At 38.7% G+C, this 21446-nt stretch overlaps 1 protein-coding gene across 2 annotated transcripts in view; it reads left to right on the top strand.

Annotated features, from left to right (window-relative positions):
* SMARCAD1 (SNF2 related chromatin remodeling ATPase with DExD box 1) overlaps window positions 1-21446 on the top strand; it is a 45914-nt gene that overhangs the window by 21583 nt on the left and 2885 nt on the right. For both annotated transcript variants that reach the window (XM_080368742.1, XM_080368743.1), the window contains exons 7-20: window positions 1940-2029; window positions 2675-2759; window positions 4210-4601; window positions 11403-11605; window positions 12471-12561; window positions 13789-13888; window positions 15381-15440; window positions 15656-15731; window positions 16183-16318; window positions 17336-17473; window positions 17783-17878; window positions 18719-18836; window positions 19096-19217; window positions 20363-20551. In XM_080368742.1, coding sequence (XP_080224868.1) covers window positions 1940-2029; window positions 2675-2759; window positions 4210-4601; window positions 11403-11605; window positions 12471-12561; window positions 13789-13888; window positions 15381-15440; window positions 15656-15731; window positions 16183-16318; window positions 17336-17473; window positions 17783-17878; window positions 18719-18836; window positions 19096-19217; window positions 20363-20551 — 1896 coding nt within the window. The remainder of the gene's footprint in view (window positions 1-1939; window positions 2030-2674; window positions 2760-4209; window positions 4602-11402; window positions 11606-12470; window positions 12562-13788; window positions 13889-15380; window positions 15441-15655; window positions 15732-16182; window positions 16319-17335; window positions 17474-17782; window positions 17879-18718; window positions 18837-19095; window positions 19218-20362; window positions 20552-21446) is intronic.

Here is a 21446-nt window from a genome sequence, read left to right as displayed (position 1 = left end):
GTATCCCAGTTACCGCTGCTTGCCACCAACCACTCCTTCGAAAGCAAGTGAACAGGCATGTGAAGCGCTGGGTACCTTTCAGTTCTTGTGAAGCGCTGGGTACCTTTCAGTTCTTGTGAAGCGCTGGGTACCTTTCAGTTCTTGTGAAGCGCTGGGTACCTTTCAGTTCTTGTGAAGCGCTGGGTACCTTTCAGTTCTTGTGAAGCGCTGGGTACCTTTCAGTTCTTGTGAAGCGCTGGGTACCTTTCAGTTCTTGTGAACATCAGTGAAAGTTATAGCCTATGGATCACCTTGCCAAACCGCCTGTTCTGTGGTTCTTATAGGAGCAGTGTTGTTTACGTATATGTTGGAACTATGACTTAGGGAGATCTTAAAAAGGAAATCATGGGTTACCTGTAAAGGAATGATTACGTTGACCTCTGTTAATAAATAGGAACTATGTAATGATCCTGGTGCATTCAGGTTGGTATTTTACAGATCTTACACGTGGTCCTGCAGTGCTGTCATGAGGCTGGCTCCCAGCATCCCATTAGACATCCTTGAACACCACTTAGGGTAGCGAAAGGGAATTCTACAGTAAATAACTGGAGGCTGAATGGAGGATGGTGTGACTTTCTTTGTGTTGAAATTTAACCAAATGCTCTCCTCAGGCAGAAGAAAATGAAGAAAACACAGAGTTTTTCATAAATGCAAAAATAATACTGCTCAGAAGCAATAATACTTCCTGGAGGAGAGCTGTGAATTTTGTGAGGCAAGATTTGCTGGTGTTTGGGTTTGTTCTTCTTCACCAAATCTCTGGGTTAGGTTACAAAAGAGATTATGGAATTTCTTACCCAGCCAGCCTAGCAAACGGTGCTTCGCTGGACCTGGTTTCATGCAGCAGCTTGATTTCTCTGCTTAACAGTTCTGCTACAGTCAAAAGGGGAAGGAGTGGGAAAAATACAGCTGTAACACATGGGGTTATAGAATTTGTAATAAAGAATTATAGTGAGAAACCTTGCAGGGATTTTTTTTCTCACTCTTTGCTTTTCTGCTGGTTCCTAAGACTATTGAGTGCGCGTTGCCAGCTATTGCATGTACTGTGGCTGTACTCTTCATGGTACCATAGGCTCACTGAGGAGAGGAACAGTGCCCTCTGTTACTCAGAACGTTTCTTGGTGATCTGGTTTGTGCTGTTTCAGCAAATAGCATCATTCCATAAAGTAAATATTGATCAAACCTGTTGGCATCCCTGCTGTAGATAGGTATAACCACTTTGCATTTAAAGTTCTGTAAAGAAACTTGCATAATTTTTTGTGGTGAATATGTATGGAGTAGCTTTTGGCATGTAGATGTTTTGGCACTCGTTGATAAGAAACCTCCCTTTTTGCAGGCTGATAGTAGCTATTAATGAAGCTATTATTGATGTAAACTTCTTCCAGCTTTTGATATGACTCCATGGTGCTATGAAATAGTATTTGTGGAATTTTTTTACCTGTAAATTTTAATATAAATACACCATTTACCATGTTCATAGGCTCTGGTGGATTAAATACTGCATGCTCGGTAATCTAACTTAACTGACTGTTAACCCTGCTATCTTCTGCCTTAAATATTATTCAGAATTACTACTTTTTACTTTAAAGAAATGCAGACTGGATAGTTCTATATTATTTGTCTTGTGGTGTGTAACTTTGCGCTGTGTATGCTTATCAAGTAAAGAATATCAGTCTTTCATGAATGCACATTTTTTGTGCTTATAAAAGTTTGGGTCTTGTTTTGACCATTGAGTATATATTAAAAATCACTTCTGCAACTTGGGTTTGTCTTTAAGTGCTTTTGTCGTTTAGACTAGCTCTTTAAGAGTAACAATAATGATTAATTTGATTTTTAATTACTTTTTTCTGTTTCTGTGCTTACAATTTATATTAAACCTAATAGATTTCTTTCTTAATGTTAGCTGGATGAGACAGATCCTCAAAGACAATGGGAGAGGCAAGAGATGCTTGTGAAGAAGCTGCAGAACACATTCCCTGGACTGGATAAGGAGGTGAGCTCATGTCCGCTGATGGCACATCAGGTTTTGACTGCTTAAGAAAATAGCCCACATGAAACAGTCCTTACACCAACAGCTCTCTTGAAAAGAGTCCAGGGTAGGAAGGTCTTTGCTGTTGCTGCTTTTGGAATGTAACTTGCCCTGAACTGGGAGCAGTTGGATGTAATCAGGACTATATGGAACTTGTCATCCTACTTTTTTGGTCCCATGACAAGGCTGACATAATCAAATTTGATAACCTATTATAAAAAAGCATGGGGAAAGTATTCTGCTTTCCTTCCTTACACTCTTCTCCCCTGGATGACTAAATGTACTGTGTGCTTTGTATTAGTTTAGTATCAGATAATACTGAGCAGCTGATCAGGGCATTTTACTACTATGCTTTAAACTGTTGGAAGCAAGGCTTGTTTGTGTATGTTCTTACCCTTTTGAACAGTGGGGTGCAGCTCTGCCTAAACTTGGTGTGTAAGGATAAACTGAAGGGTTTTCTCCTTTTGATTTCCTTAATTTTGGGTCAACTGATTCACAGGGGGTTTCTTTGCCTTGTGCAATTTAAACTTAGTGCTGTAATGTTGTTATCCACAGAACTTAAGGTTTTGTTTATCTTGCCACAATACAAAATTTCTTATCTTTTACTAGGAACTGAGAGATGTGCTTCAGGAGCATAACTGGGTGTTTCATGAAGCACTGGAGGCCCTGAGAGTTTTTGCAGAAGATGATGAGGGTAAAGACAGATTTATAATCTATTTTATCTCAAGATAAAACAAACTTGTGATACAAATTTTTTTCTAATGTCCAGCAATGACAGCCCTGACAGCACTATGCCTAGAAGCTTCTAATGATACTGGAAATCAGTATTAGGGGGAGTATAAAAGAAGGAAACTATTTTTTTCTTTTTTTTTTTTAATTTTTGTCATTATTTCATCTCTTGCTTTGTAAGCAGAGTTAAATACCTTTGCCTTGCTAATTCAGATTTACATAAGAAGTTGTAATTACCTATGGGTGTATCATAAAATATATTTAGAAGTGTGTCAAAGCTGACACCTGCTCCCCTCCCGATAGTTGGAAAGTTTCATTTTTTAACTAGAGTAACCTGTAAATCAGTAATTACAAAAAACTGCATAGGTGACAAGTGACATATGCTATTTTATCCTTTTAAAATATATTCCACGAGAGGAAAATACTAGAAATAGGCCTTAAATTATGTAACCAGGTTATAAATACCAGTGCATTAAATGTGTTAAGGAGCAAAACCAGTGATTCCAGGTAAATCTGTGAGTTATACCTTAAATACTGTTTAATGAGCTGATTATTTTTCAGTGTTACACAGCTGACAGATATATATATGTTTTGCTGTATCAGCTATTTAAATATTCTTGGAGTAGGACAGTATTCTTAATTGGATTCTTTGCAAGTGGAGAGAGCCATCATGTGCATGAAGTTGGGTCTTTGCTGCTGCTTTTGAGAAGTTAGATATTGGGGTTGGAGTCAGTCAGCAGCAAGCTGAGATTGGGCAGAGGAGAAAGTGTTGCAAATGCTTTATTCCAAAGAGAAAAGAAAACCCTATACAAGTTACTTCCGAAAATAACTTGCTCACATTCTGTTAAATAACCTCTATCTTATTTTAAGACAATAGGGTTAATTTGGTCGGGAATACCACATTCTCTGAATGTCTTTAACAAGTGCATGTTTTTGTTGTCCCACCTCTAATGCTGTACTGAGACACGTTAAAATGGAAAAAATAGATAATTTTTGTGGTGGAAGCAGGCTTTCTTTTCTGAAATCAGCAGAATTAGTGTCTCTGCAGTTGGGTGGAGTGGGACAAGTCTCTCATCCTAGCAATACATACATCTTAACTATCTGCTCTTACCTTGGAGCTTTTGCAGCTCACGTAGTGTTAATCATCTGTATTTACTTAAAACCTTCTGCTATTGGAGCAGTATACAAATTAGCACTGCTCATCTTAACGTTCACAGTTGGTACTACTTATGTGTTTTAAAAAGGCTTGCATGGTGTTTGCTCTTTTCTCTTAGTAACGCCTGCTGTTGAGTTGTATATTAAATACTAGAATTGTGGTTTATATCTATATAGGTTTTATTTGGGAAGAACAGTGGATTTTAATTCACCTTAAATCAGTATGTGTTGACCTGTTGCCTTCTATATTGCATGCATAGGCATGGAATTTCCTCCCAAAAGTGAGGCTTCTGACTGGACTGAAGACTCTGCCAAGAGCAGAAGTGACGAGAGTAAAGAGAAGCCAAAGCAGAAATCTTCTAAGAAAGAACAGAATGGATTTCAGAAAAAGGACAAAGGCAAAAGGAGTGTTTGGAGTACTAAAAGAGACACAGAAGACTCGGAGGACGAGTCAGCTTCTGAAGATGGTGGTAGCTCCCTTGATGAGGACTACAGCAGTGGCGACGAAGTGATGGAGGATGGCTACAAAGCAAAAATCCTCAGCTTCCTGCAGGATGCTTCCCCGCGTGAACTGACTTTGATTCCCCAGTGTTCTCAGAAAAAGGCTCAGAAGATAATAGCACTCCGGCCCTTTAACAGCTGGGAGGCTCTGGTAGGTCTGCATTCTTTTCGGATCCTTAGCCTGCCTAGAGTCAAGGTGGCTTCAGCCTAGGGAGGCTTAGATGGGTGGCCTTACCCTGATTAGGCTAAAAAGCTATGTTCCTCCTAAGCCAATAGCATTTCAAATAGTGTCATATGACCTGATTTTGAATGAATTAAGGGGTGATTTTCCTGGAAAACTCAAGCTGATTGGCTGACATTACTGTCACTCACTCAGTAGCACAGAAAGTTGGTTGATTTCGCTGCAGAAGAAGAAATTAGAGCTTTCACTTGGGAAGGAGGTGTTTGCTAGCCTGTTCTGAGCTCTTGTAGCTGAAAACCCATGCAGGAGGCAAGAACGTGGCAGGACCTTTACTGCAGATACTTGAATTGCAGCAGCAGCAGCTTCCAGGGTAGCTCCATGAGTGAAGGTGCCAGTATGGATATTTTCAGTTTCACACAAGAAAGAGTCGTTGTCTTTTTTTTTTTTCTTCTTTAATCTACTGCAGCTTAATCTCTAGCATGGTTTTTCTAGCTAAGCAATGCAGCCATTTTTAGTGGAGCAAGCTGCTGTGTTTTTATTAATAAAGGGTAAAGCATCAGAAGACTAAACCACAATTCACAACAGAAGGGAAAACGGTATCTCTTGGTAAGTAGATCATCTGTTGTCACTGGGATGTTACTTTCAAATGTTTCCCATGGTTTGTTTGTTGCCTTCACATTTCATGCAGATTCAGTTAAATGCAAGATACCAGACCCGATAAGAGCAACGTCCTGGTAAGAAATCTGAAGTGCATTATGGCAGTTTTCTTTGGTTTAATTTATTAGTGCTTTGTATTTAAAAGCAGTTAACTGTGCGTAGGCCCTCTTACACAGTAATTGTTGTGTTTTTGCATCAGTATGTGTTCTGAAACCTCCCCCACTGATGTATGCAAGATCCACTTGTATTTTTTCAGAGCACAATAGAACTTCTTCAATATGTGTAAACCAATAACGTTTATTACTCGGTGTGAAATGTTTTACCGCAAAATAGTAAGAGATACTAAACAGATTTTCAAGGAAAACAAAATGATCTTTGTTTGGTGTGTTGCAAGGGGGGAGACAGGAGGAGGATACTTGAAAAAAAATAAAGGTGCAGGTATGCTGCAGAAGAAATCCGTTTTGCCCCAAGCCTTTGGCTTCTTACAGAACATCTGTCATACGGCTGTGCCTTTCTAAACTTGTTGGATTATGCCTGAGCTTAATTCTTCACAGAAATATTTGCTACAGGGCTGTTCTCCTTTTCTGTGTAAAATAGTTAACAGTTAAAAAGCTGCATGGGCCTGTTTGCATTCAGAATTTCTCTTACATAAAGATTGCTGCTGTCAGCAACCACATGTTTATGTAGAATTGTGAATACTTGCCCAGAGTAGTAGTTTGCAACCGATTTTAGCAGATGTTTCATAGCAGTGTGGATTTAATTGTTTATAAAGTTCCAGTAGCGCAGTGACCAACCTTTTTCCTGCTAATTAATATGAGTGGTAAAATAATGGAGAGAGGTGATTCAGTTTCAGCATTAAAGAAATTGGCTTAGTTTTAAGGTCTCCCTTTCTGTGACCTGACTCCCTTTTCGTAACATAACGTACAGCACTAGAAGTTGTTGCCACTTGTTTGTTATTAGAATTGAGGAAGATCTTGAGGTTCTCAGCCTGAGATTAAAACTAAAGCCTACTTATTTGGAAATGGAATGTCTTATTCCAGTAAAATGTAAATTAAAAAGGCTTTTTTATTCTAGACAAGCTTTATAAGTTGGACTAAGATTTTTTTTGTTTCTGTCAGATGGATTTAAACAAATGTCAGGCTTGTGAAGTTAAAGAACACTTGAAAATGCTTATTCTTTGGAGCAGATGTTTAAGACAGATGCTTAACTTGATCTAGTAACACTTCAAATACACAGAGGAAAAAAAAAATTAACAGTGTACTCAAAAAATAAATGGAGAGAGCTGAACACGTCCTTGCTCAAGAGGACTAATTCCTCTGCCAGTTTAGAAATGCTCGTACTGTAGATCAATTACATTTTCCAGGAGGGTAGTTTTATGCACTCTTCAGTGCTGGAGATGACTGTCAAGCTGGGAGTGCCTCCTCTCGAACACTTAACTTGCATGAAGAATGCTTGGGTACGTCCTTGAGGCTTTAGTCCTTTTTATGTCTCCTCCTTTGGAGAAGCAACGCTTCTCTGTGCGAGGACCAGTGGCCTCTCTCCAGAACACATTGTGTGCATAGGGAGAGCAGTAGGTACAAAACAGACTGGGGTGTGTGCTCCAAGAGAGTGCATTTCTGAGTACTTGCCATATTCGCAGCTTAAAATTGCACGTTGCTTTCTGAGGGTGGAAGGTTTGGAAGAGTGGTCCCAGGTGCCTGTAGAAGCAAGCCTGAGTGTGGAGCTGAGACAGAGGAGGAGGTGTGATGCCCAAATGGGAGATGCCAGAGCAGAAGTTCATGAGGAGCAGCTTTCTCCTGATGGGAATTGGGGATTATATCATAAGGGGAGAAGGTGGGAGTGCAGGGGTAGGCACATTGTAAAAGTGGGGCAGTGAGGGCTAGGACGAAAGGGAGGGAGGAGCATCGAGAAAGTGGCTGGCTGTGGAGGGCAAGGTGAAGACAAACAGACTGCAGGATAGGTTGAAGAGGAAAGGCCACTTCCCGGTGTCTTGGTCTGATGTCACGTCAGGTGGCTTTTGTGCAAGGGATTAGTGTTCGCTGATGTTGTTCTTTCACAGTGTAGGCTTGCTGCGTACCAGCTTTGTGCCTTGTGCTTCCTTGGGCTGGACATGCATTAATAAGCCAACAGATAGATAACAAGCTGCTAGAGATACCTCCCCTCCTGCTGGGTCCTTTGCTATGTTGGGTTCCTACTGTCCTCCTCTGTTTGCTTTGGGGTCCTGGTGACACTCCACTGGCACACATTGCGGGCCAGCAGTCAGCAAGATTGCTTTCCTTGGTGGAAGCAGTTCTGGGCACGCATTGCCATTCCTCCTCACCCTCATCTCTCTAAAAAACTCGTTGGTGCTTAATTATATTTTAACAGCCCTGTCTTTTGCAAGCTGTTGGAATTTGCTGGTGTTGGAAACGTCAGCTCTCAGTGCAGTTTCCTCAGCAGACAGGCTGTAAACACTGTCATGTAATGGCAGTACCTGCCTGCGTTCAGTGCATGCCAAGAAGCAAGGGCAGAGCCAAGGCTGGCTCCAGGAGGAGCCCCACTGAGCTTTTGGGGTCCGGGGTGGTGTTATGTTCCTTGGCCAATGCAATTTCACACTGCCTCTGGCAAATGCAGGGGTACAAACTGGAGGGAGTTTAGTGCTATTTGGTTTCTTATGTTTAAGGCTTATAATTACTAACTGCTTGAATTTCCTTTTAGTGTAGAAACTTACGTATCTGTATGAGATTTTTCTGTATCTTCTCATTTCTCTTGGTATTATTTTATCATGAAATTGGCCATCTCCTGTAGCACTTAAAGACTGTGAATTAAAACATGTCTATTTTAAAAATTACAAATTCTGAAGGAGTACACACAAGTTAAACAGACACAGAATATTACATAAAAATTCTGACATAGCATATATTTAGCTTATCGCTTTTAGGGGAATGGGAGAACTGAGCAGTCAAAGATGGACTTACTTGCACATCATGTTCTGTACTCTGCAGTAGTGTACAGAATAACTTTGGCCTTATTATATCTCATCTTTGTTTGGCTGCACGTGTACAAACTGCTATGAAAACCAAACTAGCTGGAAATGCAGAAATACCTTGCACCAAAGCAAACTGAAGGGAAGCAGCAAATGTATCACATTAGAAACGGCAGCTGCTTGAAGTGCAACTGGAATTTTTTGATTGAGGTGTAGGCTGAATTTAGCCCTAAGCAGTAAAGTGAAATCCTGAATCGCCTTCAAGTGGTGTAAAGTATGGCTGAGCAAAGCACACTGGTGTGGTGTTTATGTACCGTGGGGCACTGCTGCAGCCCGTGACTCCAATGGACCTTTCTTCAAAGTGTGCTGTGGAAGCTCATGGGTTCAGCTGTCTGTGATGGTCTCAGATTTTCTGGACCTCACTTGAAAAAAATGAACCTGGGAGGATGTCAGAACCTCTAGTAAACCAAAGGCCCCCCCAAGGATCTGTGTTGTATTCTGCACAACAGGGTAACATCGTGTGTTTCACATGTAAACTTGTGGCTAAAGTTTTTCTTGTTCTGACTTGGGGATGAATGTTAATGTGCTGACATAAAACAATACTATTTGTTAATAACAGATGGCTTCATTCTCTGTGCTTTTATTTGTTTGTTACAGGATTTATAATCATGCCAAGCAAAGCTTTAGGCATCAAAACAAGTGTTGAAATTTTTTCATGGCCTATTAAAAATCATGTTCTTTACATCCCTCTTTATTTCTAAATAGGACTGTCTATTTAGACAATATCTTCACAAGTGTTGACATGTGTGCCTTAGCCTGGTTTAACCTGTGTGTTGGTAAACTTTCTAGGTTTTGTTGAAAATGGAACAAAACTGCAAACAAACCCGAAAAAACCAAAACCATAATGGCAGGCTGTCAGTAGAGGGCATCACACATTTTTATTTTTATTTTTTTAAATGGGGATGGTGTCAAAACATAGCCTGCTCGTACAGGTCAGCTTAACAAAGCTTACTTTTACTCTACAATGTGGCAATATTGATCAGTTACTTAACACATAATGGCTGGATCATATGACCCCTTCTTAAAGGAAGGAATCCTTGGAGGATATACGCCTGTGGAGTCTTGTACTAAATTTTAACTCATCCTTGACTTAAAATCCAGAAAAGTTTGTGTGGAAATTACTTCTGTTTTAATAAAAGGATGGCAAATCTAAAGGATCTTGTATTATTCAATTCTTTACATCCACTAATTAAAAAGGAAGATACCTGGTTTTTACAGTGAAATAACTGTATGCATAAATACATGTGAAAATACTATAATTACAAATATGACCCCAGTTACTGTAGGAAAAAAAATTATTAGGAGGTTTTACACTTTTTGCAGATGGCCCAGTGTGGAATCCAGGAGAAGCTGATGGGCCTGGAGGGCCTGTTTTGACATGACATCAAGCTTCTTAGCTGTAAAACAGAGAATATCCATGTTCTAGTGAAGTTACTTTATATGTCCTTCTGCTACGTTTTGGAACTAATGTGGACTTAAGGAAGCAAGTAGTGGAAGTAAGGTTGCTGTGTCGAAACAAATAGTGCTTTATGATTTAAAAGGAAAAAGATTTGGAAAATTGCAGGTTTTAAAGGCGCAATATCACGTGGTAGGTCTGTGGCCGGCACAAGGTTGTGAGAAAGACTTGAGGAGCAATTACCACAACAAAGATCAAGAGCTCTTGGAGAAGCATGCATTCGTGATTGATACAGGAAGGATTGTGACATGGCTCCATTATTTAAAAAAAAATAAATAAATTGCTAGATTAGATGTGTATCCTAGCAAGCATGAGTGAAGCAACCTCTGCTTTTAGTAGCAGACTGGGAGTACAAAGCAGAGGAGAAAGTCAGCCTTGGACACGGTGGGAAGAAGTTTTGAGGAGGTAAGGATATGGTGGCAGAGCAGTTACAGTGCTTGCATTCTCCTCTCAGCTGGGATAGGAGGGAATACCCTACTGAGGGATAGGGAGCCACAATGATACTGAATATGGGCTGTCAGCATGGCTCAGCTGCCGGCGTTTGGTGTGATCTTTGTAAATCAGGCGCGCTCAGGAGTGGCGGGCAGGCCTTATGTTAGTATTTACACTGAGATTCTGGTGTCTTGACTTGTTCTCTACTAGCCTGTTTGCCATGACATTTAGAAAACGTATTTGCGTGTTTTATCTTGTTTGTCCCTCTGTAAAATGAGGATAATGCTCACTTGAAATATGTACATGCAAAAATTGGAGAAACGGAATGGTGCTAACACCTTGTGGGGATGGCGGTACTGCCAATGAAAATGTATCTGCAAGTGCTAATTGACCTGGTGGATTTGTGTAAGTTCATGTTTTACAAGTTTCACAGGAGGTCGGGCTCATTGCAAGAGTTTACGTGAATGCTAGTTTGGTAAAGAAAATCTCCTCCAACACTGAAATGTGAAGCGCTGAAAAGTAAGAACCAGGTCTTGCTGGTCTTTTGGGCTTGTCAATACTTGGTGACCACAAAAAAACTGACATAGTTTTGGGATGTTTCTTATCCCTTGATAATATTTTTTTTTTTTTCCAGTCTGCCTGAGCCCAACTTGTTGTCATTTGTGGTGCAGTTAGAACTGGGACCGATTAATACTGAGCTCCAGACAGATTTGTAACAAAATCTTAATAGCCTTCTTCATAGGTTGCTTTGTCTTGATGCCTACGTGATGCTTACATCTTAAATCTTTAGATCTCCTTCTAAGCAATTCCTATTAGATACTAATGATAATCGGTTTTGGGTTTTTTTTCTTTCTTTTGTGGTTTTGTTCTGTTAGTGGGCCTGGCCTTCAGATTTTACTTTGTGCTGTATGTTGCTTCCCCTTGAGGATTTTAAGAGTTTAAAGCTCCTGTATGAAACTCTTCAGAGAAATTGTCCCTTTTTAAGGTATCTTTGACAGTGCAAGGAGCTGTAATCATGACCTTTGGTGTGGATTGCAGCAGGCCAAGTGTGTAAAGAATAGTTGAAGTTTTGAGAGGAGGTCAAAGTTGCTGTCTGCTGCTTGAATGACTTGCTGCCTGCAGCAGCTGTGGATATTCGTCTTGGCACCTTTGCTGCTGTTACAGGTGTTCATAATTTGGGTTTTTTGTAATGATTTTGCAGTTTACAAAAATGACGAAGACTACTGGTTTGTCGGAAGACATAGTGTGGAACTGCAAGATACTGCTGAAGGAGAGGGATGTGGTTCTAAAGCTCATGAATAAATGTGAAGACATTTCAAATAAACTGACGAAACAAGTAACGAAGATTACTGAAGATGGAGGATGTGGATGGAACATAGAGCAACCCTCCATTCTGAATCGGAGGTATCTTTCCTTTTTGTATACTTAAAAGGCTGTTGGATAATAAGGTATACTTGAAGACTGGGATTTTTCAAAACTGTAGCCTCTGAAAGTAGTTGCAAATGTTTTGACACTTCCCAGCTCTCAGTGGGCAATGTAGTGATGTGCAACACTTGAGGGAATCAAACAAATGATTTAAGTGTATCAGGAAAGCTGGTAAGAAGGGTAAGAATGTAAAAACCAAAAAGATAAAATGCTTCTCAATACCTTCTCTTACTTGCTGTATTTTTTTATGAACGTAGAAGCCAACCTGGAGTCATGAGTTATAAACTTAAAACAAAAGGCCAAACAAAATTGTTTCCATAATGGGGGACCTTATATTGCAAATATGCCAAATTGAAATGAATCTGAGCAAAGGTGTAAGCTTTACGTCAGCCAGACTGAAGAGTTTGGTCAGGATGTTGAGATGTACAAAATGACCTAGAACACTATGTTGTGCAAGGGGCACTGGGGATATGTTGGGGGGAAGGATTTTTCAGAGAGGTAAATTGGTAAGGATCTCCAACTGGATATTTGGAATAAAAAGAGAGCATAGAAGGAATGAAAATGCGTATGCTGGGTGGCAGTATTTATTGTAACATTCATTTTGATCATTAGGGTGTACGGAAGTTCAGATAAACTACTTTAAAAGTCCAGAAATGCTCTTTGGTATTAAGATGACGTTATAAATAAAGTTTGTGTTTTTCACTACATGAGGAGATCTGGAATACATTAAAATATAGGCAATGTTAAACTTAGCATTCTGTGATTAACATTAAGTGTGAAGTTGTGTTTTGTGGAGGAAAAAAAAAAAAAAGATGGTGACATGTTGAGCTTGATGTCTTCACAGTTTGGAACTCAAGCCATATCAGAAGATTGGTTTGAACTGGTTAGCACTGCTACATAAACACGGATTGAATGGCATATTGGCTGATGAAATGGTAAGTGTGAAACTGATTATTTAAGAAATGTTAAAAGTGTTGGAGAAATGACTTTGTTAAATTTTTTCATTTCCTAGAAACCCCAAGCAGATTGTAATTAATTTGTTTTAGCTAGTTTAACTGAAATTGCAAACAATTTCTCCAAATGTTTAGAAGCTGCTGAGTTCATACTTTCAATTTGAAAATCGAAGGGAGCCTAAGATTCGTGGAGACCAATAATTATAAGTTACATGGTATCTTCTGATGGAATGGAAGCAGTTTCTACCACAGCAGACTATCCTCAAACCATTCATTTTAATAGCTCCTTGCCCGTAAATGGAACTCATTCTACTTGTCCAGCACTTAGTTGTAGTGAGCCCCTATCTTCTACATTTTTCCATCAGTTTCAAAACAGGTAGTTAACAATACAGAAAAAACTAAGTGGGCAGAAACTTTTTTCCATTTCTGCAGCATTTGAACCATCACTTGTCATTGTGTTCCCTGTAAGTTTTGACATGAGAGAGAAGCTTATGGGTTTGGGGTTTTGCTTGGTACTGACACCCCCAGCAACTGTACAACAGAACAAACTTGGTGAAGCAGCTGCTAAATTGTTGTCAGTTGCTTTTAATCCTGGCTGCTGTTCATCTGGTGACAAACCATGAGTGAATGGGTAGGTTTACTTCACTAAGACTTAGTCATGTTTCTCAACTTCCGTATATTTCATATTTGTTAGAAGTACCCTGTGTCCCTATTGTGTGATAGATAAGATGAATTTTTAAATCCATGATGCAGAAGACTGGAAAGTGAGTACTGGTGGATACACAGGCTTATCTTAAATCTCATTTCCGTATTAAATTCCACTTCAGAAATGGCTGGAATACCCTTTGTACAAGTGGCTCAAATAGAAAGAAGCAGTGAGTTTTCAAGTAATCATTTGTCTGCAGTACGGTTTCAGGAGGGTAAATTTTTGGAGATTTGAAGGATGAATTTGAACTAAAATGAAAAACTTCATAAATGGAAAAGGTGGAACTCTCATGCTCAAATGTTGAGCTGGACAGATGATTGAGTTTGACTGTGATGGTACTTAAGGAATTGTCTTCTCTAAAACAATACAGTTAAACAGAACATTTTTTCTATGCAGATTTTAATTGTTAGTTAACATTGACTGCACGGTAATTGTCTTATGAGTACAAAGCACTGTGTTCTACAGATTGTAAATTTTGTTTAAATGGCTTTGTTTTCTCTTAGGGCTTAGGAAAAACAATTCAAGCTATTGCATTTCTAGCTTATCTCTATCAAGAGGGCAATAGGGGTCCCCATTTGATAGTTGTGCCAGCTTCAACATTAGGTAAGTTACAAGCTCCAAAATTTTTTTGTTTGTTTAAGAAAAAAAAATATGTCCAGATTGTGAAACAAAGATAACTTTGTGAAAGCAAGCTTAACTTATTTATGGTGATATTCAACTCGGGTAATTTGAATTGGAATGAAAACGATACTGAAGGCATGCTTGTTCTGAATTAGACCCACTGTGGAAGTTTTTTTTTTTTAATATACACTGTATGTGTCACAAAAAATAAAGCTGCTAGTTAAAATTCTAACTTGTTTAGCAAAGTAGTCTTTTCAGTTACTGAATTTTGGCTGAAATTCCTAGTTTTTAGGCTGTGTTTAGGATTAGGTTTCGTGGCATTTGAGGCATTTGACGTCTTTTTTGCTTTTTGCTGTCAAAGCAGATCAAAATCCTAAAATGATAAGGCTGAGTTGTCTTTTAGTACTTTTGATTGTTTAATGACCTCATTTGAAGGCAGGAAGAATATGGTGGAATTAAATATGACAGGGAGGCTGATGAGTTAGAGCAGAAACTAGCTCTCTGTAGGGTTCAGTTTGGTTTTGTTGAATGATTATAGAAAGGAGAAAGTAGCAAGTTTAATTTAGAAAGATGCTGGGCTTCAAAAATTTCTCCTGACACATCAGAAAAGCTTCTGGTTCAACATTAGTTTGAAATTGCTGTTTTCAGTGTGATTTTAAAATCCACTAGAACCTTCTTTTTTTTTGGGGGGGTAACTCTTAAAAATGCATGTTACTTAAAACACAAGGTGTACATAAAGGTGTAAAGAAAGGTGCTTTTGCAAAGTGAATTGTAGAGGCTCATGAATTGTGGTGGCAGGTTGGCCTGAGCCATCCAGCACAGAGATGCCTCGGAAGCATGGTCAGTCTCCAGCTTTTCTGACCTTTCTCCGGAGGTATCTCCTCAGCCCTAATCTGGGTCTGGCCCAGGTCAAGTGGCATTCAGCAGAGACACCTTTCTGATACGGTTTGGGGTCAACGTTTGTGTCAGCTGTCAAACAGTGTCCCCTTGGGCACGATAACATCACCAATGGCCACTGTGCTGGCCAGACACCTGGAGCTGGGGCAAGCTGTCAGGCTTCCTTACCTGCTCCTGCTGGGGGACAGTCTGTCCTGACAAAACGCCTCTGGATGCAAGTACTGACAAATGAAGGGATTTGTCTTCTGAGGAATTAACTATCTACGGAAGAAATCGGGCTGAGAATTTGTGTGTTGTATTCTTTTTACATAGTGGTTACAGACCGTGCAGGGTCTGTTGCTGTAGGCGTTTAAAGTGCAAGCTGGCTGAGTTACTTAAAGCCCAGCTGGGGGGGTGTTTAATTTCCCTAAATATTACCGCTTTTCCAGCATTTGGGCAGAAAGTTTCTTAACCTTGAGGAGAATGGAAACAGCTTTGCTTTAAAATCAGCTGTTTGGTTTAATGCTGAGGTGTGTCTGAAGTTAAGTAAGACATAATAAAGTATAAATTACTCGTTCTTTATTTTAATGTCTTACAGATAACTGGATAAGAGAAGTTCATCTGTGGTGTCCTGAACTGAACGTCCTTTTTTATTATGGTGAGGAATCTAATTTAGAAATGAGTCCCATAATACAGTTGCCTGCACGATCAGCCTAAGAAAAGATGAGTTGCTTATGGAAGCATTGTTTTTTTTAAGACAGTTGTTTAAATAAACATACATATTGAGGAATGCATTTCTGTGTACTGTCTTAATTTTTTATATGTATATAGATCTACGCAATAATATTCATTTTGTGGTTTGTCCTTTTGTAGGATCCCAAGAAGACAGGAAACATCTCAGGGTGGACATTAATAATAAAGTTGTCGACTTTAATGTGATTGTAACTACGTAAGTACGGTAATTAAATAACAAGTGAGCTTTAGTTAGCTCCTGCTGACCTCTAGCGGCACAACAGAGCAAGTGTGTTTGCAGTTTGGTGAGAAGGGAAGGGAACTTTACTTTTCAGGTAATTGTTATTTAGGGGTTTATTCATGTGTAACAGATACTATGTAACAGATGCTTTGTCTATTGTCTAGTAATAATACGTGCTACTTTGTAATAGATTTGCACACTTTTGGAAAGTGTTACTGAGAGCACTGGCTCATCAAGTAAACTGTAATTATCTGCCAGTAGAAAACTGTGATATGGTTAGTTACTTCTAGGCAGTTTTACTTACTGGCCCTCGCACATTCTCTCCATAACTCTTCAGTATCTTAGAGAATCTAATTTGATTCTGACAACAGCATGTTCATGTTGAATTTGCATTTAATGTATCTTTTGTGGTATTTTTCTCTGACAGATACAACTGTGCAATTAGCAGCTCAGATGATAGAGGACTGTTTCGCAGGTTGAAGCTTAACTATGCAATTTTTGATGAAGGTCATATGCTCAAGAACATGAGCTCTGTACGCTACCAGCACCTTATGACAATTAATGTAAGAGGTTTAGTTACTGCTGGACTGGAGGGGACAACTCCTGGTTTTTCTATTTGTAGTTACAGAGTGGGGGAAATGGATTACTAACTGTAAAGTTCAAATACACATAATGTTCCAGAAACTAGAGTATGCAAGTGGATGTAAGTGGTGTGGTCTTAGGAGCGGATCCTGCATTGTAAACTCTTTCAGGGAGACAGGCTCCCAAAGAAATGTAATACGTTTCCCGTAGCGTCGTTACAATGATGGAAGTGGCTCTGTTTTGGTATTAAGGGATTTTCCAGTTTTATCCCACAGTAGTAAAGACTGCAAAAATGCTAGTCTGATGACTTGTGCTGAAATATTGTGGTATTTAAGGATCTACTTTTGATAGGACTGTGCAAGAAAAGCTAGCTTTAAAAAATTGTTTCTTGTAGCTTGCAGCCTGAGGCAGCAGCATTTAGAAAGATAAAATTTGAGTACAGCTCTTTATCTGATTATGATTTAGCATTGTATTATTTATACAGTAATAATGTACTTATGATCATTTATTGTGACTTATTTTTCAAGATAATATTTTCATCAAAAGCCTTTTTAAGAAACTGATCTTTAAGCAATTAAAGTGTGACTTGTTCTTGCAGTTCAAAACTTGTGTGCAAGTACTGTATGATGTTAGAAAAGATATGATATGGGAGCAACAATTAGCACATTAATTAAAAAAACCCCACCAAAATAAACAAGAAACTTCAGTAGGATGCAGGAAGGCTTTTCTTACATCTAGACTGAAAGTTTTAAATTGGTAGGTGCTCAGTTCCCCACAGATCTGTAAACTGTTTTGTAGCCTTCACAAGGAAATTATTAATAATTTAAAATTTTAAAATAAAATAATTAAAAATGTAAATATATGTGAAGTTTAAATAGTTGCAATTTAAGCCAAGCTCATTTTCTCACTTCTCCATATCTCTTTTGTTTCTGCCAATATATATTTTTAACCTGTTTGACTAATGTTTCTCACTCCTGTTTTCCACTTTGGACAAACAGGCAAAGAATCGCTTACTGCTAACGGGAACTCCAGTTCAAAATAATCTGTTGGAATTGATGTCTCTCTTGAATTTTGTCATGCCACATATGTTCAGCAGTAGCACAAGTGAAATCCGAAGGACATTCTCTTCAAAAACAGTAAGTATTATATACTGTCGTCTTGAAAATAATTTAATTTTTTTTGCTAGAACACTCCTGTTGCTGCATAACTCTGCTTTTATTGGTATCTTATGGAAACAGGTAATAAGATTATGAAAATCTAGAAAAGGAAACAGCAAAATAAACCATTTAAAGTAAGAACGTGTTGTAACAGGATATCTTAGAATACTAATGGTCCTGTTGGATCCGTCTGTTCTGGCTGGGTTTTTCATCAAGTTAAAATAGTTAATATGGTGTTACTGCTGAAAATTTCACATTGTAATTAAGTTCTTGCAATATTTTCCTTAGAAGAGTGCTGAAGAACAAAGCATATATGAAAAGGAGAGGATTGCACATGCAAAGCAGATAATAAAACCATTCATCTTAAGGAGAGTGAAGGATGAGGTAATTTTTGCCTTTAAAATAATGGCTTCATATTATTAAAAGGCCTGATAATCTTTGAGACTAACAGTAGAATTTAAGGTCATAGTTTTTCAGTACTAATTTTAGCTGTTTATCTAGGAAGAGCAAGAAACTTGAGCTATTACTTGTATTATAGAAGTTGCGAGTAAAAACGTGACCTGCTGCAGCATCAGGTTTTGATGCTTATTATTTGCTGTCTATTTACAGTTGAGAATTTTAGTAAGGATCAGCAAAAGATGATTTAGTGCATGGCAAAGTGATGAGAAGTGAGAAATCCTCCATGTTAACACTAAAATATTTGTGTAATGATGTTTTAACTGAAATGTGCTGTAAATGTGCGTTTATGTATGTGTGTATATGTATGACTAGAAATGTGTGTGTTAAGTTATTTTGCTATCATCAGATTGGTTTTCATTCTAAACCCCCAAACCCATTTAAATTCTCTCTAGAATTGCATATATAAAAGAAAGGGAAAACTTAATAGTGATCCAAAAAGCGTTTCTGTGTAATTGCATAATTTATTAATCAGTGGTTTGAAGAGGGTATCTCTGATGAGCAGGGGAGTAGGTTCTGGGTATTGCCTGTATTACTATTTTTTGCAGTTTTGGAGTGTGCAGACAGTGTTACTTGATGGAGGGGGTGATGTACAATCCAAATCAAGTTATGAGTAAGTTAAGCTGCTGACTTAGCCAAGCTGCAGCCAGTGAAAGGAGTTGAGATGTGGAGAATGGAGTGCCTTAAAAGCAGGCTTGTACAATAGTACGGAATTACTGACCACTCACTACAGTACAGTTTTTACCTGGTATGTTTTCATTTTGTCAGGTCCTGAAACAACTACCTCCCAAAAAAGATCTCACTGAATTATGTGCCATGTCTGAGAAACAGGAACAACTATACTGTGATCTTTTAAACAAGCTCAAGAAAACTATTAACAGTAATGGTATGTGAGGATCTTGTTTCCTTTTGCTGGATTTTTTTCATGCCCAGACATACGTTGAATGACCTTTGAAAGCCCTTGCTTTGTAGAAACGCCTGATAATCCTAAACTGACTTTATCCCTTCTGTGAAATTTTTGTAAGTTCAGGTAATAGGTACAGTGTCAAATTCGGCTCTTACAAATGAAGTTCTCCTGAGAGATGATGATGTCAGGTAGGCATCTATGTACTACTGCTGAATCTACCTTATTTTTTTGTTTACAGAGAAAAACTCAGATATGGGAAATGTAATGATGCAACTTAGAAAAATGGCTAATCACCCTCTTCTGCATCGTCAGTATTACACGACTGACAAGCTCAGGACAATGTCCATGCTTATGCTCAAGGTAAGGTGATGAGAATGAAAAGCAATCGTTAAATTCTCAGAATTCTTAATGCAACTTAAATAGATTTTTTTTTTTTTTTTTTTAATTGTCAGTCCTCTGGTCAAAAGTGTGTCTTCACAAAACTTAATTGTTGCTGCTTTTTATTTCTCTGCATCTATCCAGTGCTCTTATCAAGCTCTGTATGTGCTTAACACTGATTTTTGGATCAGATACTAGAAGGGAGGGAACAGTTGTGGGACTGCAGTTAGCGCCTTTTCATTAGCTCCCCCTTAACGCCTCTTCCCTCCACCCCAAAATTTAAAACCGAAGTAAGAAAAAAATCATGGGTGGGCACTTGAGTTTACTAGTATCTTCTGAGTAGCAAGAAATCTAGGCTGTACAGAACTAACATAGGGAAGGCATAAGTACTGAACTGTTGAGGACTTTTTTTTGTAATTTGGCTGGGGTTAATGCCTGTGGAGTTTGGGGAAAATTGTTGCTTCTTTCTAAAGTATAAAAAAACCCACAACTGAATATGCAGCAGGTGCCCTAAGAAAGTTGCAGCTGGCTTTGAATATCTTCAGCTTTGTTTTAAAATAAAGCCAGTCAAGGCTGGGGGGGAAGGGAAGAAGTGACCCATTGGTTTATGAAGGATTTTTGTCCCTTTTTATTCCTACTCATACCATCGTACTCTCCAGATGTGGCTTTTCTTTTCCTCTTTCTTCCAGGCATGACATCCCTCTACCCACCCTACATCTTGGGCTGGGCTTCCCATGTCTTCTACCATCTATCCAAGGATTGGACCTCCCTTTTAGGGAATGTGCCTTCAGGGGAAGAGGTCTGATACAGGGGTAAAAGGTCATAGGGCTTGATGGGAACTAGGTAATTGCTATGGAGGTTAAGCATATACTTCGTAGCTTTTGGTAGTACAAATTCTTGTAAAAGCTAAATTGTCGAGTAATGATCCTCTACTATAAACCTGGGGTTGCAGAGTTCATCTTTTGTTGCTTGCATGAGCCACGCTCTGGCATTTGTCCATGTCTCGTTGTGCTACTCTGTTCTTTCAGAAATTTTGGATGTTACTGTGTGGTGTCTTTTGTTTTTTTTTCTTGTCTGTCTGGTGAGACTGTGTATTGCATTATTTCCCTTGATTTTTTTGCTAACAGGAACCCACGCATTGTGATGCTAATCCTGACCTTATCTTTGAAGATATGACAGTAATGACAGATTTTGAGCTGCATTTGCTTTGTAAGCAATATTCTCATGTCAGCGACTTCAAGTTAGACATGGATCAGATCTTGGATTCTGGGAAGTTTAGAGCACTGGAATGCATTCTCTCTGACCTTAAAGAGAAGGTTGGTACTACAGATGGCTGAAATACCTTTTCCTGTTGATCTAAAGGGTGGCTCTAAGTAACTGGTTAAATTAACATCTGCTAGTTTTATATGCAACCCAGTTGCTATTCTGTGGGGTATTAGAGTGTGATTTAGTGCACGTGTAGTATTGCAAAGCAATACTCACAGCTTTTCACGTGCAGCCCTGCATATGCATGTTACTGGAGACGCAGCTAAAATAAGCTTTCCCATTTTTCCAAGTTTCAGGATATTCATCCCAGGTTACCACTACTTTCTCAAATGTACAGGAGGGTTAGCATCATTTTCACAGCTCATGAATTTTGACCCTCTTTTGGCAGTTGAATAAGACTGTATTACATCAGAATAATCATGTATATGTTAAGCCAGCATGAAGGTAAGAAGAGGTTACTGTTAGAGTCATAGATTCGAACCAACTTACTTTACAAATAAGCATGTACCATAATACTTCAGTGTATCCTGAATTTACGTAAGTGTGCTATGTATCTGTTCAATTATTTCAGATAACACAGAACAGTAGCACTCTTTTATATAGAATATAGCTTAAATATAGGTATTTAACGAAAACATTTTGTTGACGTTTATAATGGAGTAGATCTGGCATTTATGTTTTTGACGTGATTTCTAGATTGCTTGAGTCACCTAAGTGCAAAGTAACTAAACTATTGGACAAAATGTGGGTTAATGCAGCAGAAATACTGGATATGGTATCTTCACTGAGAGTCAGTCCTGACTTGATGAATTTCAGCTTAGTCTTTTAGTTCGGAAAACAGGAATTCAAAGTAAAAGGATGTATTTGCACCAGTAAAGTATTTGTATAGTTTGTTATTTGTAATTGGTGTGGTTTAAAACTTTTGTTTTGCTTTGTCATTTCCAG

The sequence above is a fragment of the Falco punctatus genome, assembly GCF_963210335.1.
Source record: "Falco punctatus genome assembly, chromosome: 1".
In the NCBI taxonomy this organism is placed as follows: Eukaryota; Metazoa; Chordata; class Aves; order Falconiformes; family Falconidae; genus Falco; species Falco punctatus.
This window is presented reverse-complemented; position numbering and strand designations above follow the sequence as displayed.